Raw genomic sequence first — 22,147 nt, forward strand, 5'->3', positions numbered from 1 at the left:
ATCAACGGGCCCGCCTCCCGCCGGCCCCACCCCCCGGCCTCCGGACGTCTGTGAGCCTGCGCCTCCCCCTGCGGCTGGCCGCGGCGCTGCGGAAGTCGCGGTGCTCGCGCTCTCCCTGCTCGCGCTCTCCTTCCCCGCCCCCCAGCTCAGCGCCGCGAGAGCAAAATGAGCCCGAGCCCAAGGCCAGGGCCCACGTCCTCCAACGCAAAGCATGCCCGCGTTACTCCGGTTCCCGAAAGCGAAGCAGGAGTCAGCCTGCGAATTTCCACTAAAAGTGCGCGCGAGGGGAAAGCTCCAGGTGGAATTGGCCGCGGAGGAATAAGAATCTTGTGATGGATGCCCCATGGCCGGGGCTTTGGAGGGCGGGCGGCGCGTCGCCCTCGCAGCAATAATATACCACCTCGCATGGGGCCAGGCACCGCTGGGATTCGAACCCAGGATCTCCTGTTTACTAGACAGGCGCTTTAACCAGCTAAGCCACGGCGCCGGCGGGAGGTGCTTTCAGTCTGAAGGTAGATCAGCCACTCCGGAGAGTAGGTAGGTGAAACCCACACACAGAACGACGGTCGTCGCGGGTCCTCTGTGACGTGGGCTCCAAAGTTTTCCCCTCCTTTTCCAGGTCCCGAGCCGGTGACTTAACGCTCCGCCCCTCCCGTCTCCCACATCTCAGGGGCCCGACTCGACCGTGGATGGGTACGTGACCTCAAGTCCTGCCGCCCCCTCGGACTGGCCTTCTCTTGCGTGGTGACAGATGACCGAGCAGCTAAGCACCCTCACCTGCTTCAGGGCCCCCACAGGCTGGGCGGGCGCACCAGCCGCCACCCCCTTCCCTCGACACACCCAGCTGATGCAAGGTGATGAGGGGTGCAGGGTCACAGTTAGCTGGACATCTTCCGGGCTCAGCAAGGCCCCTCCGCTGGACAGGGTGAGCGAAGCAGAGAGCTGAGGGGCGCAAGTGGAGGGGTCGCTCACACTCACTACAGCCTCCCTGGCAGGGGGGCCACACCTCCCCACAATGAGCTCGCTGCTCCCAACCCCCACATTTCATTCCACAAAGTCCTGTTTTCTTTTTCCTCTTTGTATTAAAAAATAACAACAGACACAATATCAAAAACACAAATGCCATCGGTAGAGGGTACAGCTGAGAACACCTGGGTCCCACCTGAGGGGCAGCACCAGGGACTCCATGGTCCACCAACCTCCCCCACCCTGGAGCAGCTAGGGGTTCGGACTGCTGGGTCCTGCTTGGGCCCTCCCTGTCCCCTTTAGGGAGGAGGTCGGAGAGAGGGCGGTCTCCCCCAGTGAGTGAGTGCAGCCCCAACCCGCAGGGACCAGACTCAGACACCACTTGAGCAGCGTGTCAGCATCCTCCTCCAGGGGAAGGAAGGGCTCCTCACCAGAGCTGGGAGATGAGACTTCTCTGGGCTGGGCTGACGAATCCCACCCTCTGTACCCCCAGAAGCCGGAGGCAGCCCCTGGATCCTGGACTGCTAATGGGGGTCCCGCCCCCTAAGAGGGAGAAGCTGGGGTAGTTTCCTATCGGTCGGTCCAGCCACATCGGAGTTCTGAGAGGTTGAACGTGGGAGAAGGAAGCTTCTCATGCACTGCCGCAGGGGGCCCTCAAATGTGGTCTAGCTGGTGCCATTTTCTGTGGCAGGTAAGGCTGGACTGGATGAGCTCCCACCTTGTTCCTCCTCCTCCATGGCCAGGTCCTGAGAGCTGGAGACTCTGGCCCCAGCTCCAGCCCGAGTCTCTTCTCTGCCTTCGCCCTCCCCACCCCCACCCTCGCCTCCGCCCTCCTCCATAGGCTCCAGTCCCAGTCCATCCAGTTCTGAGAAGAGGGGGTCATCAGAGTGTTGAGGGTCTTGGGTGCTACTGCCACAATCCACACAGGCCTTGGAGGGAGAAAGGGTGTGAGTCGGGCGAGGTGCTCCCAGCTGACCTGCCACCCCAACTGTCCCCTGTCCCCCAGCCCAGGAGTACTTCCCAAAGTGTCTTCCCAAAGAAACACTTGTCCACACAGATGCACGTGGGCCAACGAAATAGGAAAGTGTACTGTATCCACTAGGAGACAGTCGCAAGGTCGTTCAGCCTAGGATTGGCCCAGACAAGGCCTATAAACGACTTGCGTGGTTAAATGCCATCCAACCCAGCAGCAAACAGGGCAATGAACCTTCTTCAGAATTAACCACCCAAGGACAAGGAGGGGATTGGCCCCAGCCTTAATCTTCCCTTCTCCCTCCTGGCCCAGACACCTCTTACCATCACATCGAGAGCCCGAGGCAGCTGACCCTTCCGGACCCAGGAGTGCACGGCACCCAGCTCCCTGCGCTGGTCCTCTGAGAACCGAGGCTGCTGCTTCTGCATGGCCCGGAGCCGCTCCCGGTCCTGCTTCAGCACAGAGGCCACGTCCCTGCCCAGGGAAGGGGTTCCGACGGCAGAGGCTGGGACCGGGAGCCAGGGCCAGAGCCCAGGAGGCTGCCATTCTCCCCACCCATGGCCTTCTGCTCCTCTTTTCAACTGGGGCTTTGGGGGTTCGAGACTTCTGAGCCCAGGAAAGCTTATTCCCGCCCCTGGAACTGACGTTGGTCTCCCAAAGGGAGTGGAGAGGGTGGGCAGGAGCAGGGCAGAGCCAGCCCCGGAAAAGAAAACCCCAAGTTCGGAGGGGAGTGTGGGTGGACCAGCACTGCTCCGACGGAGGTGGGGGCCTCTGAACCTCCTCACCTGGACGGCACCTGGTAGGTCATCATGACATGCTGGTCAGCGTTGGCCATGAGCAGCCAGATGGGATCCTGGAGCACGTATTTAATGACCTGGTCCCCGGGCTCAGCCCTGGCCTGGGCAGCCCCCGCTTCGGCCTCAGAAGAGTCGATGCTGCCAAAGTACTTGCTCGTGTGGCTGCTCTGACTACTGCCTATGAAGCGGGGGGCAGTGGGGGGTGCCCAGCCACCAGAGTCAAGCTGATGCCCCACCCCAGGTCCTCCCAAGCCCTCCCTCAAGGCCACGTCTGCAGCCCACAGGGCCCAGACTGCTCAGCCTCCCAATGCCCCGGTCCCTGTCCTGCCCTGGGGGGGAGGTGTTTGGCGGGGGCACTCACGTGTGATGCTGGCAGAGGTGCTGCCTCCCTCGTGGGAGCCTGAGCCAGAGCCAGAGCCCAGGCCGGAGCCCAGGGAGCCGGAAGCGGCGGAGCCTGTGCCAGAGCGGGAGTCCTGCAGCAGCAGCTCCAGCAGGTCACTGGAGCCCGACAGCGCGTCCTGGTTGGAGGACTCGGTCACCTCCGCCTGGGGGAAGGGGCAGGGAGGGGAACAGGCTGGGATTAAGGGATCACACCCAGGCTTCCTGCGACTACTTCCACTGGCAGGGGCACACACCCAACCCCAGGGCTCTCTGTCCCACCTCCAGGACAGCACGGGCTGAGAGCAGAGAGGACACAGCTGCCTAAGACAAGGGGCATGACACCGGCCCTTTCTAGGAGGCTGATGCACTCTCAGAAGTTACAGGGATGTCCTTGCCGCCTGTCAGACAGATGGGACCATCCCCGCTCCACAGATGAGGTGGCGGGTTTCTGCCTCGTTCAGAAATTCAGCTGGGGTCTCCCACCCCGTGACACCATCTGCTGGTGACTGAGGCGCCAGATGGGCTGGGGACGGTGGGGGGGGGGGTGGGACCCGAGGAGGAAGAGGAGCAGGGGAAGGGGGGCTGTGTGGGGCCTGGTAAGAGGATGTGGTTGTGAGGGGGTCAGTGCTCACCAGTCTGGCCTCTGGCTCAGTGGCCTCCTCGCCGGAGGGCGGGGGCCCAGCACTATTCCCAGGGCCCCCTGCAACAGTGCCCCCTTCAACACGCGGGGGCTCCTCAAGCTGTAGCAGATTCAGCTGGAGTGGGGAGCTGCATCGGGAGTTGAATAGTGGAGAGTCTGGCCGGCGAGGAGGGCTGGGGGGCGGTGGGGGCAGGGACGGAGAAGGGGAGTGGGAAGCGGGGGTGGGAGGCCCTTCAGCGGGGGTCTGGGCTACCCCATAGGGATAGCTAGATGGGGTGGGGAACAGGTAGTTAGGGAGGACCAAGGCTACCATAGGCGTCACCAGCGGGGCAGGGAAAGCTGCAGGGGGCCCAGCTGTGGGGGCAGAGGGGAGAGGCTGGGGGCCTCCTCGAGTGGAGAATACTGGGAGAGGGTAGGACTGGACCATGGCTGGGAAGGGAGCAGCGGCTGCTGGGGGGGGCCATGGGGCCGAGGGTGACACAGGCGGCGGGTGGGAGCCATAACAAGGGGCATCAGCCCGGGGGGTCTGGTGGTGGCGGGAGCGCTTGGCTTTGGAGCGGCAGTGGTGTCGGCGACCGTGGGGTGCGGGGCCGTGGTGGCAGCCTGTGGGAGAGACCAGTGTTAGCGAGGGCCTCGATCTGGGGGTGAGCGTCCCTGCACCCCCCACCCTGCCACTCTGAGCCAGAAGAGGGCAAGGGAAGGCCCTGGAGAGAGCTCGGCCTTGATCTCGGCCAGATCAAGAGGGGCTTCTGGGGAGAAGAGAGGGGACCTTCAGGGAAGAATCACAGGAGGCAGGGCCATGGGGGGGTTTATTGCAAAAGGAGCAGAACTGGAAAAAGTTACAAGTGGGGCGGAGCTGGGGGCGCACGGAAGGCAGAGGCCTGGTGGCTGATGGGAGGAAGCAGGGTGGGTCCGTGGACGCGGGGGCAGGCGGCTCCGGTCCCTCCACCAAACTCCCACAGCAACGCCAGCCTGGGCACTCCTCCTGCCAGTCGAGGCCGCGCTCGGCCTAGCTCAAGCGATGAGGTGGGTGGGAGAGCCCAGTCCTGAGTCCTGCGTCTGCCTGCAGGGAGCCTCTCTCAGGCACCTGGAGGGCTGACACCTTGCCCCCGAAGCCCCCGGCCCCGGTGGGAGCTGGCCCGGCTCGCCCGGCCCCTGTCCAGCCAGGAGTCTATGCGGGTCTCTTAAACAGCGACACCTCAGTTGGAAGCGGCTGTGCTAGTGCCCCTGCCCCAAGCTGGGCTCCAAGCAGCTTCCCTGGAGCAGAGCGCCTCCACCTGCCTGTGTCAGTGCCAGCCCCCAGGCTGCCCTCCTCTGGCTGCCGCCCGGAACCCCCGCCCAGTGTGAGGAGGCTAGCCAGGGGCCTGTCCCTACGCATGGCCCTGGTTGGGGAGGCCACCCCAGCCTGAGTCCCTGGAGCAGGAACCTCTCCCTCAAGACCCCTCTGCGCCACCCCCTCCCCAATAATAGTCTAGTCCTGGACCGAGCAGACGACAAGGCTTAGGAATGTCCTGGGTGGCTACCTCGCTCGCCAGGGGCCAGGGGGGCCGGGGAGGAGCCATCAAGTGTCCGCAGTCGGCTGAGGTCTCGGAAGCGGCTGAGGAAGGCCTGTTCCTCCTTCTGCGTGTGCAGGGACAGCACGGCCTTGGTTAGGCCCACCGGGCGATAGGCGTCTGGGGTGGGGTCGGGGGCTACCGTGGGGCTGGGGGCTGGGCTGGGGGCTGGGCCTGGAGCCAGGCCAGGCAGGTCCTCCATCATGATGATGTCTGCGAAAGGAGACACGGGGAAAAAGGTCACTGGAATCACCTCGGGGATTCCCACAGCCTCCCTGTACCCCCCTCCAGCAGCCTAGCTAACCCCTGGCCTCTGCCCCACAGCCAAGCCCGGGCCTGGGGTGCATCCCTGACCTCCCCGCTGAGCACCGGTTCTGGACCCTCTTCTCCGTGCAAAGCGGTCCCGTGGGTGAGAAAGGACACTGGGTCCCCTCTAGTGACAGCACCCTAGGATGACGCCCTAGGACACTCCTCGGAAGAGAAGCTCACCCCTCGCTCTCTCTCCCCTCACACATGCTCCAGGACGAGGCCCAAAGCCCCTTCGGGGGTTTTCAACAGTCCTAGCCCTCAGACACTCTGGGGTCGGCGCCTCGGGCTTGAGCCCCACACCCTAGGCTTCTGCAAACTGACAGAAGACTGGGAAAGAACAAGGCAGCAAAGGCTGGCAGGGACGGACAGCAAGAGGCAGCAGCCCTGAGCTAGGCTGGGGTCTCCTTCTCTCCGTTAGGGGCCAGACGGGGAAGGAATAGGCAGGTAGGAGGGAGCTCTGGCCGAGCCACCAAGAAACCCTGTCTCCATGCCCATACCCGACTCCGGGGGCTTCTTGTCTCCCACATGGACGATGGTGGAGCTGAAGCTACACTGGCTGGTGACAGACACCACGCTCTCCGCCTTATTGGCCAGGGCGAGCGGGCTCAGGGCGCCTCCTACCACGGGCTCCTTCTGTGGGCCGGCCCCCTCCCCGGACAGCACTGCCGGTACTGGATCTGCGCAGAGAGACAGTGCCAGTTACGACCAGGAGGCCCTTGGAGGAAATGGAGCCGGGGGACTGATAGGAGGGGGAAGTCTGCAAATCTGAAGGCTGGGAGGGGGACAGGGCATAGTAAGGCGGGGGCCTCTGAAGGCAGAAGTGCAGAGACACGGGGTCAGGACGGGGCAGCAGGGGCAGGACATGTGCCAGGTCTCCACCTTTCTTGGCCCCCAAAGGGACCGGACCCGTCCTCTGCTTGTCGTCGTCGGAGGCTGAGGAGGCAGTACAGGACGACGAGGAGGCACACTTCCGCTTGGTTGTGCTGGGGATGTTGCAGCTCTCCAGGTACCTGGCAGGGGACCAGACAACATGAGGGCAAGGCCTAGGCTCAGGGCTTGGCAGGGGGCGGGGGTGCTAAGCAGGAGCAGGTCCCAGGGCAGCCTTACCGGAGGATGCTGTCCAGGCAGTTGATCTGCTGGTAGGAACAAGTGGACGCATCTTTCCTCTCAGCCTCTTCAGGGCTCAAGGCGAGTGGGGCCTGGAGGGGAGCAGGGACCATTTCCAGTTCCGGGTCTGGTGACTGGCAGGAAAGGGTCTTGGCCTTGAATGTGCCTGTAGCTGGACCAAGGAGAGAAAAGGGAGAGACGAGCTCCTCTGGGTTGGGGCGAAAGTCAGGGGACCCCCAGGTCTCAGTCCTCACCCACACTCTCACCCACTGACCAGGGAGGCGGGGCCGGGCCGGAGGCCGGGCGCGCGACTCAATGAAAAGCTGCTGTCCCTGATGCTTCACCAGGTGCACGTCCTTACAGATCTGCTGGAACGTCACCTACAGCACAGAGCAGGCCAGCGTTGGGGGCATGCGGCCAGTGTCGGGGTGGGGCACAGAGCACCAAGAGGTACCAGCGGGCAGGTGTGGACACCCGGTGAGAGCGGGAGGGGAAAGGAAAAGGCAAAGGAATGGGGCTCAGCTCCTCTGGACCTGCCCACCCTAACTCTGGCAGCACTAGGGGACACCATGGGTGGGGAGGGGAGTGGAACACGGACACTCACCGGCACAGGAGGCCCAGGTCCCTCAGCGTCACCCCCGTTGCTGTCACTGGACGAGCCAGGGCTGAGGAGAGGGCCCGGGGAAGCGATGGGGCCCACTCCACAGAGCCCGGTGGGACTGGGGCTGTGCACGGGCTGAGGTGGGAGGAGGAAGGGTTAGAGGTCTCAGCCCTGTTCCTCACCCCTGCCTCACCACCCCCCCACTCCCCTCCACAGTCACCTGTAACAACAGCCGGTGGATCTGCTCTGAGAGCTCCTGGATGTCGGAGTCCAGAGACAGAGCCGGGCTGGGGGCCGGTGGCGTGAACACGTCCTCGTTCAGGGGTGCCCTGCAGGGTGGGTAACAGGAAGCTGAGACCTGCCCCTGCCCGCACAGACCCCACCCACGAAGCCAGCTCTGGGGCAGGGCCCACTTACGTGCGTACTTTGTGGCGGCCCAAGACAAAGGCCACCTTGCGGCTCCAGGGGTGCACGAAGCCGGCCCAGCTGGTGTCCATGGTGACATACTCTCCATTCCGGGCACAGAAGCGGATCGGGGAGTGATCAAAGGGCTGGCCGGCCAACTGCAGGACTGAAGGAGTGTGGGCAAGGAGGGGAGCGTCAGCAGGAGGGAGAGAAGAGCAAAGCAGAGGGCCACTCCCTGGAGATCCGAGGGACTGAGGCCCCGAGAGATAGAACCACGAGAAGCCCACAGACAGCCAAGAAGGCAGAGCGGGAAAAAAGAGACTCACTCTTCTTGTGGATGGCCAGCATGAGGGGTCGGTCCTCAGGATGCAAGAAGAGGAGCACTGGGGCCCCCAGGAGGTCCTGGGGGAGGTAGCCCAGCAGCGGGGCGGCCCTGAAAGGGGGAGTGGCATCAGAGAGGCCGTGGCCTTGGCCCTGGCCATCCCATTTTCCTCCAGGTCCTGAGCTCACCTTTCGTCCACGTCCTGGAAGAGGCAGCTAGGGGTATGCCGAGTGGTGAAGATCCTCTTGTCTGGGGGGATCCGGGGAGCTGAGGCACAGGGAGAGTGGCCATTGCGTTTTATCCAGAATGGTCCAGCTTCTCTGTCCCCCGGGCTGCCTCAAGCCCAAGCTGGCTGGTAATCCTCCCCACGGCTCTTCCCAGGGCCATCTAGTCTACAGAGATGGTCCAGACCATTCTCTTACCCCACATCAAGAGTGAAACTGAGAACCAAAGCAGTTTCTTTTCCCCTCTCCTAGCTCAGGGTGCTTATCCAATACTCCCTCTAAAAACAGGGTCAAACCTTCATCCTTTTTTTTTCTTTTCAAGATTTTATTTTTATGGGGCGCCTGGGTGGCTCAGTGGGTTAAGCTGCTGCCTTCGGCTCAGGTCATGATCTCAGGGTCCTGGGATCGAGTCCCACGTCGGGCTCTCTGCTCAGCAGGGAACCTGCTTCCCTTCCTCTCTCTCTGCCTGCCTCTCTGTCTACTTGTGATCTCTCTCTATCAAATAAATAAATAAAATCTTTAAAAAAAAAAAAGATTTTATTTTTAGGGCAGAAAGCACAAGCAGGGGGCGCAGGAGAGGGAGAAGCAGACTCCCTGCTGAGCAGAGAGCCCTATGTGGGGCTCCAACCCAGGACCCTGGGATCATGACCTGAGCCAAAGGCAGACGTTTAATGGACTGAGCCACCCAGGTGCCCCTCAAACGTTCATCCTTACCCACCTACCCTCTCAGCTCCAAAATTCTCAAGAGCTGAGATAGGTCTCCCAGACTCCCGTCCTGCCTCTTCCAGAGCCTAGAGAAGTCACCCTTCCTCTTTCCCCCACTAGACCAGGCTTGTGGCGTACATACCTTCGTAACCCGAGTGGATGCGTTCTGCGATGAGCAGGCAGCACGGCTGTGCTGCGGCCCCTTCGGACACTCGGATCTTGGTCACATAGGGCGTGAGGCGGAATGGCTGGTACCGAGGCCCTGAGTCCCGGTCAGGACCTCCTCTAGCAAGGGAAAGATGCGTTAGTGACTCAGTAGAGCGGCAGCCACTCTTCACTTCAAGGTCACGACCCACACACCAAAGCAGCAGGGGAGCAGAAGGTGGGAGGGGGGTGGCTCCCACCTCCCCCACTCACCTGATGCGGCAGAAGACAGACTTCTCTTGGGTGAAATCTTTGGTGCCTGAACCTGGAACACACCAGAAAAGCACTAAGAAGAGCCCCGCACCTCACCGGGGGCCAAGAAAAACACAGCGAGGAAAAGCTCCGGTCCCTTGTCCCTCCCCTCCCAGCACTCCAGGACCTCACCTGCCGAGGTCCCAGCACCCCAGGTGGGCAGGCGAGACGGAGCCGTGGAGCCATAGAAGACGCCCACATCCTGGGGCGCCAGCAGCTCCGAGAAGCGGGCCCCCCGGAACACGTCCCGTTTACAGCGCAGCAAGACCCCCGCCTGCTCCGAAATGTAGACGATGCAGCCTGTCAGGAAGGAGACCGCCACGGAGAAGGTGTCCTAGGCAGGGAAGCGGGGACAAAAGTCGATTTAGGAGCCATGCACGTGGGGGGTTGGGGGTGCCCAGGTCAGGGAGGTGCGGCTGCGGCTGACCTGATTGCGCAGTGTGTACTCCGACGTGATGTGCTCCAGCTCCTCCAACGTGTAGGTGGACATGTCCATGGCGCAGGGCTCGCCCTCTTCCAGGCTCCACTGCTGGTAGTACTCCTGGTTGGCTGCAGGGTGAAGGCCACGCGGGATTTCATGAGTGGACCGCCCCCCTCCCAACCGCAGCCCAGGGCCTGCCGCACCGTCCCCAAAAGCACCACTCACCCTGCACCTGCTTCACACAGGCCAGGGCGTACTGGAGCGTGGCCAGCGTCCCAGAGCGGCCCTTGCCCCGGCGCTCGGGAGGAAGCCGAAGCTTGAGCTCCCGCAGAGCCGTCATGAGTTCCTTCTGGGTCCTCGCCCGGGCTGACTGTTCACTGCTGCAGGGTCCACAGGGAGGGAGGGGGTAGACCCATTAGCCCCAGGTGGTGGCCTAGGCACCTCCCACCACCATGGCCAGGCTTATCCTCTGGTCCTCAACCCCACAAACCTGCAGCCACTGGTAGATGGGTTGTCCTGCTCGGAGCTGGCACTCAGGAGACTGTAGGCAATGGAACTGCTGGGCGGGGATGGACTCTGAGAGTTTGTGCTGGGGGAGAAGCAGAAGGCCCAAGGTGAGCAAGTGGCCGACAACATGGGCCTGTCCTCTAGCTCAGCCCGCTCCTAAGAGGACTCCTGGACCGGCAACACACACCCATACACACCTCTTGCTGCTCTCAGTGGTCTCCAACAGGGCTGAGTCCTTGCCGTTGCCCGAGGAGGAGCTGTGTGAGCTCCGCTGAGATGCCCCCCGGGACTCAGGCCCATTGGATTCATTACCGCTGGAGCCATTGCTGTTGGCATCTGTGTCATCAGCCAGGCTGGGAGCAGGGCAAGACCGGTGCTGCGGAGGCCCAGGGGATGGGGCCCCTCCCGGGCAAAAGGATTCCCCCTGTCCGGGGTCCCCACCCCCATCAGCCCCTTCTAGGGGGCCACTCATGTCTGGGCCATGGGGAGGGCAGGAGGAAAACACGGAAGGCGGAGAGGCCACCACGAGCAAACGAGGGGGCCCGCCGGCCTGGCTGCGGGAGTGAGGGAGATCCAAGCCTCTGAAGATTGGGAAGTTTGATCACGGGCAGCACCTGGACAAACAGATCAGAGGAGGAGGGCTTGGAGAAAGATGCGCTGTTAACTTCGCAGCACCTGCCGGCTTCACTCAGACCTCCCCTGTCTGACTCCACACCCCTAGGACCCAGGCTTTCGAAAGGGAGCCTGGGCAAGTTCTGGTTCCTATCCTGGTGGAGGGACTGCGGGCAGGAAGGGGCCTCTCCCGGGCCTTCCTCCATGTCCCCTGCCAGCATGGCCCAGGAAAACAGAGACTGAGTAGTCGACCAGAACCAAAGTCCGGACGCTTCCCGTCCCCAAATTCCCATCAGGCCCCCAGTCCGCCGGGGTCTGCGGGACTGCTAGGCCTCGGAGCAGGGGGCCTGCCCGGCGCCGCCTATATTTAGGCCTTCGGGCTAATTTTATCCGGGGGCGGTGCCACCCCCGCTGCACATGCGCGAGGACATGCGCGGCCCCACCACGCGCTTCCGCCGCCGCCGCGGTCGCCAGGGAAACCGACGTCAGCAGCTGAGCTCAGCGGTTGCTGGAGGGACCACAGGAGGCCGGGAGGGGCGACCCCTCCCCCATTTCCCGACGGAGCCGGGAATCGACCCACTCCCACACGGGCGGGCGCGGCCGCGGGTCGCCCATCTCTAATACACCCTCAGGCCCCGGAGGGCCCGGAGGCCACACGAAGAAGGGCCGCCCATCGGGTTTCCAGGGGTTGGCCTTGCTCCCCAGGGTATAACACAACCGCCACCGCCCTCCGCTCAAAAGCTCCCCAACCTGGCGGTCGCCTGGATCCCAGTCATTCTGGTCAAGACGACGCAGCCTGTCCTTCTCCGGCCCCGGCACCCTCTCCCGACTCCCAAGTGCCGAGTCGGCACCTGCCATTGTCAGGGACTCGGGAATCCTCTCACCTCGGTCCTCTACTTTTCTCGGTCCCACCCCACCCCCATCCGAAGCGCACACACTCATCTGCGAGCAAGGGACACGCGACCGGCAGCGGAGAGTTCTTCCCCTGCTCCTCGTTCAACCACACCCCCAACCCCCGGAGCATTTTCTGAGCGCCAGTAGAAAAAGGAAGGCTGTGGCCAACAGCAGGAACTAGCGCCGGGAACGGGATGTTCCAGCCTGAACCAGGCTTACATCACGGCCGGCGCGGGGCCAGGGATTGGTGGGGGGAGTGCGGGGAGCGCGGAAAGCACGGAGGGGTCCTGGGGTCGGGGCAAAACCAGGGACCCCCGAGTGACAAGAAAGGAGGGGACATGCCTGCCGAGGGTCGGGCGTGTGGCCGGGTAGCTGCGAGGAGAGGTCCGGGCTGGAGATAAGGTAAGCGGATCAGGAGTGCAGACAGCCGCTGCAGGGCTGCGAGCAACATCTCTGTTCCCGACGGCCGAGAGGGGGTGGACAGCGGCAGGGGAGGCGGATTACCGTGTGCCGTCCGAGCGCCAGGGCCGAAAGCAGCGCCTCGGGCTGGAAGTCCGACCTGGAGCGGGAGACCGGTCCCCGGGTGGCCCTGGAGATGCCTACCTGGCCGCGCGAGCGCCCTCCGGTCGCCTGCCCGCCGCTGTTGCAGCGCTCAGCCGAGTGGAAGCTTCGCGGGGCCAGGAGGCGGGTTGCATAATGCCAGACACTGCCCCTCATTGGCCTCCTGCCGGCGGAACCGCAGGCCCCGCCCCCGATTGGCTGGGGATCCCGTCCCGGCGCCTGATTGGCTACTGGCCCCTACTGAGGTCAGGGCTGTGTCACACACACGGGCGCACGTGGACCTGGGTGCTGGCGCTGGGCTGAAAGGCCCCAGACACCACCACGCAGCCAGCGGGCGCAGGACGGTTGCACAGTGGATAATGGGAGGACGGGGAGGGGCGATAAGCTGCCATTCTTCCGAGAAAATGTCTGGGCCACGGTTGGTGCTTAAGAGAGGTCTACTTCCTGGACCGTCTGGCCCTACAGAACAGGACACCTTGGCCTTGCCAGAGGTGGGGAAAAGGAATGCAGACCCTTGGGGGGTGGGCCAGGCTGGATGAGATGGCTGGTCCCTGGGAGGACAGGGGCACACAGAAACCCAGCCTGGCTTCTCCTGGGTTCCTCTCTCCAGCCCTGTCATCAACAATAAAGCCACTTTTATCCAGCCCCTTCCTGACACTTCAAACCCTGTGGACAGTCAGGAGGATGGCAATTGAGGGTCCCCGCGTGACAGGGGGAGGAGTGCAGGGGAGGATACAAACAACAGAAGCGGCAGCCAGGGCCAGAAAGGGCTGTAAAGGGAAACAATGCCAGGTGCTTCTGTACCCAATCAAAGAAAAGGTCTCCAGGAAGCCTACGTGGTGACTAGCGCTGCTGTGCTCCTGAAGATGCAGCCGCCCACAGTTAGGGGCGCCCCAAAAGTGGGGGCCGGGAAGCCAGGACTACAGGGGGAACAAAGGGGGTGGCTGAGGGAAGAGACCGACTGGGACCCTAGCGAGACACAGGTCGGGTGGCAAGGGCGTCAGATTCCCAGCCCTAGGACGAGAGAGAGTGGAGGACCTCGTCTGTCACCTCACTGCATTCCCCAGTCCCCAGGACAGAACCTGACACACCGTGGGTGGTCAATAAATACAGTGATTTTGTAGTTAACAAGGATAGATAAGGGAGGGGAAGGAGCCTCAGTGATGGAGAAGGTGCTGGAAACTATGCTTTTTATAAAGGGGAGGGGAGCAGAACACTGAGTCCTAATTTGGGGAAATACAGTGCCAGGCTGAGCTGAGGGGCACTGCAGTGACACAGGCCCCTCCATCCCAAGACCCCTGTGAGTAGTTCCTCTCAGGGCTCCCCGTTAACGTGGCCAGCGCAGAGGCCCCCAAGCTGAGGCTGACATAATCAGCTGTGGGTACACTCCCTCCCTGTCACGTGGCCTAAGCTTTCCTAAACAATGGTGTTCCCCGCGGAGGGGCCCGGGGGAGGGCTCTGTGGAAAAAAAGCTGGGGCACAGGGATGTCATAAAATAACCCAGGAAAAAGAAAAAAAAAAAAAAAAACCAAAGCAAGAAAACACAGGAAACAAAGGATTGAGGAGTCTGGATTCTCAGTCTCATCCCTTTGGAAATGTCCCCCCAACTTATAGTCGGTGGCCCGGTCCCCTGTCTCAATTTTCAGACCACTCTCCTCCGGAAGCAGGGCTTTTCTTCCATCCCCCGTTCTCTGGGATCGAGGCGCTATCTCCGCTGACAAGGGCAGGCCGTGCTCTCCCACCCCACCCCACCCCCAGGTCTGTATTTTGCATAGACAAAGGGGTCGAGTGCTCCTGCGGCCCCCACCTGCTCTCAAGGCCCCCGGCTGTCCTGCCTCACAGTCCCCACAGTAACCAGGCCCTGCTGCCGTCAATGGAGGCGAGGGGGCGGGAGGGAGCGGTGACGTCAAAGCGGAGGAAGAGGGCGGAGCAAGGCAGCCGGGGAATGTGGGACAGGGAGGCTGGAGCGGCAGCGGTTTGGGAGGCGGCCAGCCCGAGAGGGCGGCGGCCAGCGCACTTGGGAACATCGTGTACTCTTGGCTGGTGGCCCAGGACATGCACCCAGCCTGGGCGCCTCCCCCAGCCAAAGACAGCCGTCCTGTCCCAAAGCCAGGGATTCCTGGAGAGAGGATTAGGAGGAAGGGGTCCCCCGCCTCCGCCCCGGAGCCAGGCTCTCTTCTCCAGACTCGCATCCTCCCTCCCCTCGGTTTGTTCCTGCTCCTGGCACTGGCTTCCCCCGTCTCCGAAACAGTACACATCTGCTGGCCCAATCCCAAAGAGCTGGGGCGGGGACGCTGGAGGCCCAGGTTCTACGAGAGAACACGCACCTTTGCTCCTTCCCAGAGGCCCCCTCGGAGCTGGAATCTCTTGTTACTATGGCAGCACAGAGAGGGAGGAGGGGCATGGAGAAGAATGGGTGTGGGATGAGGAAATCGAACTGGGACAGAGCAGACGGCCCTGCCGGGGGCCTGGATCCTGGGAACGGGATGAAAGGGTGGAATGAGGGTTTGGGCTGGTGCCTCACGACCAGAAGGCCCGGGAAGAGGGAAATGAGGGAGTCACCGAAACTTGCAGAAAGACTTGAGAATGTAAAAATAGTTCCCAGCCGCAGCATTTCTGTCACTGTTGTTTTGAGATCCTATAGCCATTTTTTTTTAAGCTAAAAGCAAAACAAAACAAAAAATAGTAAACTATGACCCAGGCGTTGCGATAAGCACCACATATATATAATCTTATTTAATCCCCAGAACAGGTCCGGAAGATGGTATTACCCCTGTTCCACAAAACCAAGTCTCAGAAGTTACTAAATTTGCCTCACAAGGTGTTCTTGGCTCTTAAAAAGTGGAGCCCAGGGTTCAGATCTGAGCTCTCACGTGGCTTGCCATTCTGGCATCTTACCCTTTGGGCATCTGTGCAGTGATTCCCAGTACTGGGGATCGCCAAATAAACAGCCGATTCTAAGTTCGGTACCGGGAACACAGATCCATCCTCTCCCTGGGCCTGGTCTCAGACACCCAGTCTGCACTCCCCACATGCTCTACCCAAGTCATTTCAGTCTGTTTTCACACGCTCACAAAGTTCTTGAGATCAACCCAGCAACCACCAGCCCCAGGGATTTCCTAGGAGTCCCACCTGCTCATTCTTCCACCATACCCGGGTCACTTTGCCACAGGGCCGGGTGTTTGCACAAAGACCAGAGCTCTGCCAAGAGGCTGGTGCCTCCTGGCGTCCAGGGGCTCAGGAAGACACGTGCACAAAGAGTCCACGCAACTCTCTGGTCTCCCTCAGAACAGTGTCTACTCCACCTTTACTCCCAGGGATGGGTCCGAGGCTCAACCCCTTCCCTTTACACCCGAAAAAGACATCCAGAGCCGTGATGCCACCGGCTCAGGGTCACGCACATCATATCACCACGCTTTCTGGAATCGCTATGTCAGCCCTTTCGTACCCTCCCACCTGCCCTGTCAGGGCCTCCTCCCACCTTCAGAACCCCTGAATCTTCTAAGTGTTTAAGGAACCTACCCAAACAGTAGAGCCAAGCACTGGAACATCCCCCACCCACTCTCAGGGACCCCTGCCCCACACCGCCCCAGAAACAGGGGTCTCAGCTTCCGAGCCCCACCCTCCCAGGACCCCCTGGGCCAATCAGGCGATGGGGGCCCAAGCACCTAGGGCAGCAAGGAATCTGTCAGATGTCGCAGACTCCCGCCCTCGTCCCTCCTGGTCCCATTCCCCACAACCCTCCGAGCTCCCACCGCGGCGATCTTGCATTCGCATGATCCCTCCGCCCTACTCCATTAACACCGCCCGGGACAGGACACACAGCAGTCGGGAGAAGCGCACAAGGGTCTCCGAAGGTCTCCGCCCACCCGCGAGCACTCACCCCCGCGCGCAAGCACAGGCCACAGCTTCTTCCCAGCGGGCCAGCAGCTCCCGGACAGGCTTCTCCTGGCCCGCCCACCCGCCGCGCGGCCACGCCCCTCAAGCTTATTGGCCCGGGGGCCCCGACCCATGCCCTGCGCCTCGTGCGGCCGCCCCGCCCCCGCCCCGCCGCCATTGGCGCGGGCCGCCACCGTCTTCTTCTCATTGGTCAGTCTGTCCACCCGCAGTGACAGCTCCACGTGCGAGAGGGACCGCCCCGGCGCGTTGATTGGAGTTTGGACGAAAGTCACGCCCCCATCCACTTTGGAGGTTCTTATTGGCTGTGGCGCGGGTCTCCGACCTGCCCGGATCCCGGACGTAAATGCCAACCATCCCTCTAAAGTTTCTCATAGGCTGGTAGGTCTCGGAGCTGTAGAGGACACGTGCCGGCGGCCTCACGCGGCAGCTTGTTTATCTGGAAGCTGGGGATTTTCCTTGACGACACTCTTTACCAGAGACTGCGGAGTCCACGCAGGCGCAGCGAGTGTGACCCGCACGCAGGCGCAGTTGTGAGCGGCGGTGGCGTTGGTCGGGGGAGCTTTGTGCCGAGACCCGGGTGAGCTGTCCCGGGCGTGACCAGAGCGCCCCCACCCCGCCCGCGCTGAGTCTCCAGCCCTGGGTCCCTAAAGCCCCGCGAAGCTGCAAGCGGCCGGCCTAACGGTGGAGCGGTCTTCGGATTTCAGCGCCGCGCGATTATGATGGCAATGGAGATGGCGACGGCTACCTCCGATCGTTCTCTGGACCAAACCCCGAGGCCGTCTCACTACACTACAGCTCCGCCTCACAGAGGACTCTGGGCTCCAGGGGTTACATAATCTGTCTGGATTAACACTCCAGTCCGTACGGGGCCAAGATTTAAACCCAGGCCCCTGACTCGATAAAGGACGGGTCCGAGGACGTTCGCGAACCCTCGGTAGATGAAGGAGCCCCGCGAGGAGCGGAGCGAGCCCTCGGTAAATGCGGGCATTATTAAGAGGACGGCGTGTCTAACTGCGAGAATCACCTGGGCGCCTTTTATAGAAGCATCCCTGGCAGTTGGGAAACACCTAAGTAGGCTGCCCTCACGCCGCAGTCAGGGAAGTCGGGGTTCCAGAGCCCATCCAGCACTCCACCCGCTGCTGCAGCCCCTGGGGTCGATTTGCTAGGGGGCCACGGGAGCTCAGTGAGGGGTCTAGAGTCACCAGTCCCACAAGAGGGTGCAGGCTAGCAGGCCAGCCTACGGCCGGCTGTCCCTGAGCCCATGTGCCCTATTTATTAACCCCTTCAGGATGCTGGCACTGTCAGAGGAACCTCGGGGGAAAGACGTCTCGCAGAAGTCGGCCATCTACTTCAGGCTGGGAGTAAAAGACCACGGGAGCGACTGCGGAGCATCTGGGAATTAAATCAAGCGCTGTAGAGGGATCCAACAAAGACAGGAGCTTGCCTACAGGCCCAAGCCGCAGGGTTCACCAGGCTGGCACAGGGATCAAGAGCGGTTCCTCGCATCAGCGCCTGGCGCCCACCCGTGGCCACTTTGGGAATCACATTTAGCTCTGCCCAAGGTCAGGCCCTCCAGCAAAGCTCTGTCAATTCCAAATGTATCTTGTAAACTTTCCTGGTTCACCCTTCCCACCGGGTAAGAAAAGGTCTTAGAACACACACCAGCTGGTTACTCATTACACATTTATTGTACATTTTCACAATCTGGATGCGTCACAGAATTGGGGGCATGGGGGGAGGGAAGGGGGGGCAGGGGACACTGGGATAATATGGGGGGTCTAGAACACAGCACCCCCACCCCCAGCATCTCTCCCTACCCTTTCACACCACAGCTTAGATCTCCCTGCTCCCCCTCCACACAGAAACCTTGAGTGTGGAGGGAAGAGTGAGTTTAGGGGGGTCCCCTCCAGCAGGTTAAGGGATTGGACCCTCAGACCCCTAAAATTGTGCCATTTAAAAAGACATTAGACCCTTCCTCTATCACTTCACCTAAGGAGGAGACAACTCCTGGGGCTCAACTGCCCTGGAGAGGGGCGAGAATCCCCATCTTCCAGCAAGTCCCATACACACATTGGCAGTGACTAGTACCCCCACCCTGAATTCAGGGGGGCAGTCAGAGGAGCTGGGCAGTGATGGGAGCAACACCCCCCCCAAATTGGGGAGGGGAGTTTCGATCCAAACCCCAGCAAGGGTAGGGCCAGATTTCAGGCAGGAATTGGGGGGATTCTCTGCCCTGCCCCACTCCTCCCCGAGGCAGTGATGATCCCCACACACTGACAGCCAGCTCTCCCAAAAGAGTCAGATTGTGGCCCACCCCCAAACACTCCTGGTGGGAGGAGGAGGAGGCAGATCAGGTGGATGGGAGGGAGGGAGACCCCATGGGAATGTCGGTTGAGTGCCCCACATGAAAAGTGGGGAGCAGGAATGTGGGGAGAGACTCCAAGTGGCAAACTATTGGTCCATCATGACACACTGAACTCCAAGACACTTACACACCAGCTGGGGGGAGGAGGAGGAGGGGACAAAAGGTCTGGAAAATGGGGGTAGGGAGGCAAACCAGACTAGAGGGGCTAGGAGGGGGTGATTCTGGGGGCCAGGAGAGGCTGGCTCTCCAAAATCCCAGGCTCCCACCACCTGCAAGTAATGTCATGCAAATGAAAGACTGATACAAGGACCATGGGGACTAACTCCTCAGTAAAAAAGAAGAAACATGGTGGAAAGAATGAAGAACGATGGAAGGAAAGAGGAGGAACCAAAAGGGATGTCGGTATGTAAATGAATGCTAATTAACATGCTGGAAGCTCCCAGAAGACCTTGGGATTCTTAGGACCAAGTGGGGCCAGTCTCAGGGCCTCCCAAAGAAACAAAGAAGATGCACCCTGGGAGTCCTGGACAGTTGCTTTTTGTTTTTTTTTGTTGTTGTTGTTGTTTTGTTTTGTAGGGAGTGGAGGTACAGGGAAGGCCAGGGGGAGAGGAAGGGATCAGCTAAATCCAGGGGAAGGAGGAGAGGAAGAGGAACTATTGCATAGCAGATGCAAATGAAGGGATTCAGGGCTGGTCAGGAAGAGAGGGAAGGGGAAAGAGGAAAAGAGAAGAGATGGGAACCTCAGGGAGGGGAGTTAAGGACAACCGGAAAAATCTTCTAGTAATAAAACTACAAACAGACCAAATATATATAATATTATATATGTATAAATAACAGCTGGCTATTTACAGGGGGGGGGCACACACACGGGGACACACACACATGGATCCAGGGGAGGGGGGCTGGAAGATATGGCTGAGAGGTGGAGGAGCGGCTGGGGATGGGGGGGGGAGAGGTGGGGAGAGGCCCTTCTCTGGGCAGGGCAGGCTCCTCAGGGGTTTAAGAGCTGAAGTAAACTGTAGAGAGGGAAAGAGAAGGAAGAAGGGGGGGGGAGAAAGAGAGAGAAAGCAGTGTGTCAGGCCTGGCCCTGCTCCCAGCCTCCCCACCCCCCAGCCCTCTCAGCTTTAGGTTCTCCATCTGGAAAGCAAGGGTCTGGACTGGTAGGTTCCAAGATCTCTACAACTCCATGGTATAGCCTTGGGGCCACAGATTCCTCATCCTCTAGGCTCTCTGGGCCCAAAAGTTCTCAAACAGTAGAGTATTTGACTTCCTAGCCGTGTCTCAAGCCCCTGGCCCTTGCCAGCTCCCCCAATCCCCAATTCCAGGGTTCCCAGACTAGGTTTAGGCCCAAAAAGGATCCTCAAAGGAGCAGTAGGGATCCACCAGCTTTGCTGTTTCCAAAAACCTTAACAGAAACTGCCTAGAACCAGGCAAAGTGCAAGCTAAACAGCAGCAAGGTTTGGGGCTCTAGATCAATCAGAGCTGCATTGGCAGCTCTATATGCTTTTTGCTGAGTAGTAAAAACTAGGTTAATGACCTTCAAAACCTAGAAGGGGAAACCTCTCCAGAGGAAGGGCCCTAGCCAGTCCTGCCCTACTCACCGATGATGATGATGAGGATGATGGCGCAAATCACTCCCAAGATGATCATCATCTGGGGGCGAGAGGGGGAGGGGGTCAGTGGCACAGACCATGACACTCCCGGTCACCCCTCAGTTAGTTCTTACACCAGCCCTCCTGGGTGCTCCCACCCTTACCTTGAGGTTTTTCCACCAGTATTTGCGCTTGAGCTTGGCTGCACTGGTTTCAAACTGGGAGGCCCCTGCCTGGAGTGCATCTGCACGGTCGTCCAGCTCTGACAGCTTCTGGTCCCGCTCCAGGACCTTGTCCACGTTCACCCTCATGATGTCCACCACCTGGAGGAGGGGCCCACGAGGCAGGGGGTGTGCCAAGGCCACCGGAATGAGGGCACTCCTCAACCAAGCACCCACAGAGGGAACATGCACCCCAATGCTGCCAGGCTAACATGCCAAGGACACACAGAGAACATGCCTAGCACACCTGGGGACATGCAAGGAGCACACATCAGGGGCATGCTGACAGCCAGACATCTCGGATGTCAGAGCAGCACCCTCTATGTACTGAGCCTCAAGCAACCTGTCCATCACCAGACCACACCTGCCGGGACTGAACCGCCCCAGGCAATCAAGGCTGACGAACACCCCAGGGCCGCTTGGAATGCAAGCTTAACAGGGAAGGGGCAGGGTATGTCTTTGTCCCCAAACTCATAAACTCATCACCTCCAACCCACGGTGGGCCCCCCACCAGTTTGTCAACCTTCAGGGTCCTTCCTCCTTCCTCGGACAACCCCCGTCCCCCGCCCCGCACTCACCTCATCCACCTGGGCCTGGGTCTGCTGCAGTCTCCTGTTACTGGTGAGGTTTGGAGGGGGCGCAGGGGGGCCCCCCTCCCCAGCCGGGGCGGCAGGGGGGGCGGTGGCAGCGGTAGCCGACCTGAGGGGCAGGGACGGATTAAGACCCGAGGCCTGGAGCCACCGGCCCCGCGGCCAGGGCTCCGCCCATCCTCCTGTCCATCCATCCGTCCCTCCCTTTCTCCTTCGTCGCAGGAAGGCCACCCGATGGGAGCCCTGGACTCCGTCCGGCCCCGCCGCCGCTTAGCTGCGTGACCTTGAGTCAGGCCCCCTCCCCCCCCGGGCCTCAGTTTCCCCGCCCGTCAAATAAGGGCGACCTCAAAGACAAGGTCCGGGGTCGACCCGAAATGACAGGCGGCGGCGGAGCCGGGGCGGGCGGACGCGGGGCCCGCTCCCTCCCGCGGCCACCGCCCGCGCCGCCAGCCCGGGGACGCGGGGCTCTCCAGCTGCCCGCGCGCAGTCACGGGCGCCGGCCTGGCCTCGGGGCGCCGACCGAACATCCGCCGCTCCCCGGACCGGCTCCAGAGGGCGGCGGCCGGTGCAGGCAGAACCGGTGCGGGCGCGGACAGCCGACTCACATGGCGGGGTCGGCGGGCGGGCGACTCGGCAGCTGCGGCGGCGGCGGCGGCGGCGGCTCGCGCTGGCTCCGACTGGCGCTGGCTGCCCGGGACGGGAAGATGGCGGCCGCACGTCACCCACATCCGGGCACTGCGGGCGGGGGCGGGGCGCGGCGGGCGGTGCGTCGGGAGCTGGGCGGTGGGGGCGGGGTGCGGCCGGCCGCGCGGCGGACCAGGGGCCCCTGCTCCTGCCGCAGCTGCGTGAGCCCGGAACCCCGACGCTGCGGCTCCCCGCACCCTCCGCCGACCTGCCCCGTCGGGCCGCAGCCTCTCAGGCGCACCTCTGCCCCCCCTGGCCCGGACGGCGCCCCTGAGGCCGAGGCCCCGTCCTCCCGCACCCGCGAAACCCGTAAAACAGTCCGCACCCCACATCCTCCGCAAGGGCCCCAAGGCCGGCGACC

At 61.8% G+C, this 22,147-nt stretch overlaps 2 protein-coding genes, 2 long non-coding RNA genes and 1 other non-coding gene across 10 annotated transcripts; 2 read left to right on the plus strand and 3 right to left on the minus strand.

Moving 5' to 3' along the window:
* Window positions 1-71: 71 nt before the first annotated feature.
* LOC123392933 lies at window positions 72-1,105 on the plus strand. Its single transcript, XR_006607661.1, has 2 exons — window positions 72-537; window positions 620-1,105. It is a non-coding gene; the product is annotated as an uncharacterized LOC123392933 (long non-coding RNA).
* Window positions 414-487, minus strand: TRNAT-AGU. Its single transcript has one exon. It is a non-coding gene; the product is annotated as a tRNA-Thr (tRNA).
* On the minus strand, window positions 1,063-16,424 carry PER1 (period circadian regulator 1). 6 transcript variants are annotated; one of them, XM_045083345.1, is made up of 23 exons: window positions 16,318-16,424; window positions 10,565-10,981; window positions 10,351-10,449; window positions 10,086-10,240; window positions 9,867-9,988; window positions 9,572-9,773; window positions 9,401-9,473; window positions 9,126-9,268; window positions 8,243-8,321; window positions 8,059-8,165; window positions 7,745-7,898; window positions 7,548-7,656; window positions 7,331-7,462; window positions 7,001-7,106; window positions 6,727-6,898; window positions 6,499-6,629; window positions 6,117-6,296; window positions 5,281-5,523; window positions 3,750-4,360; window positions 3,098-3,281; window positions 2,725-2,914; window positions 2,263-2,413; window positions 1,063-1,895 (listed from the first exon to the last, which is right to left on the minus strand). In XM_045083345.1, the coding sequence occupies exons 2-23, from the start codon at window positions 10,837-10,839 to the stop codon at window positions 1,632-1,634; spliced, it is 3,882 nt and encodes a 1,293-aa protein (XP_044939280.1). In that variant the 5' UTR covers window positions 10,840-10,981; window positions 16,318-16,424; the 3' UTR covers window positions 1,063-1,631. The 6 variants fall into 6 exon arrangements, with proteins under 6 accessions (XP_044939280.1, XP_044939281.1, XP_044939279.1 ...); XM_045083346.1 differs by lacking the exon at window positions 16,318-16,424 and adding an exon at window positions 12,477-12,576; XM_045083344.1 differs by lacking the exon at window positions 16,318-16,424 and adding an exon at window positions 12,378-12,526.
* Window positions 16,425-16,502: 78 nt separating this feature from the next.
* Window positions 16,503-19,425, plus strand: LOC123392932. Its single transcript, XR_006607660.1, has 2 exons — window positions 16,503-17,308; window positions 17,623-19,425. It is a non-coding gene; the product is annotated as an uncharacterized LOC123392932 (long non-coding RNA).
* Window positions 18,001-21,849, minus strand: VAMP2 (vesicle associated membrane protein 2). Its single transcript, XM_045083349.1, has 5 exons — window positions 21,708-21,849; window positions 21,091-21,211; window positions 20,456-20,614; window positions 20,301-20,352; window positions 18,001-19,715 (listed from the first exon to the last, which is right to left on the minus strand). Coding segments are annotated over exons 1-5 (351 nt in total). The 5' UTR covers window positions 21,710-21,849; the 3' UTR covers window positions 18,001-19,698.
* Between the last annotated feature and the right edge of the window lie 298 nt (window positions 21,850-22,147).

This window comes from Mustela putorius, unplaced genomic scaffold (genome assembly GCF_011764305.1).
Source record: "Mustela putorius furo isolate JIRA1106 unplaced genomic scaffold, ASM1176430v1.1 tig00000695_pilon_pilon_pilon, whole genome shotgun sequence".
In the NCBI taxonomy this organism is placed as follows: Eukaryota; Metazoa; Chordata; class Mammalia; order Carnivora; family Mustelidae; genus Mustela; species Mustela putorius.

Bases quoted from the DNA above. Each gene is read 5' to 3' on its own strand.
- PER1 (XM_045083345.1), bottom strand. From the start codon at position 10,839: ATGAGTGGCCCCCTAGAAGGGGCTGATGGGGGTGGGGACCCCGGACAG. The intron at 6,297-6,498 runs GTGGAGACCTGG...CTCTCTGCGCAG, and splicing joins CCCTTTGGGGGCCAAGAAAG to ATCCAGTACCGGCAGTGCTG. The intron at 2,915-3,097 runs GTGAGTGCCCCC...CCCGCTTCATAG, and splicing joins CACCTCTGCCAGCATCACAC to GCAGTAGTCAGAGCAGCCAC.
- VAMP2 (XM_045083349.1), bottom strand. The intron at 20,615-21,090 runs GTGAGTGCGGGG...CCCCTCCTCCAG, and splicing joins CCCAGGCCCAGGTGGATGAG to GTGGTGGACATCATGAGGGT. The intron at 20,353-20,455 runs GTAAGGGTGGGA...TCTCGCCCCCAG, and splicing joins ACTGGTGGAAAAACCTCAAG to ATGATGATCATCTTGGGAGT.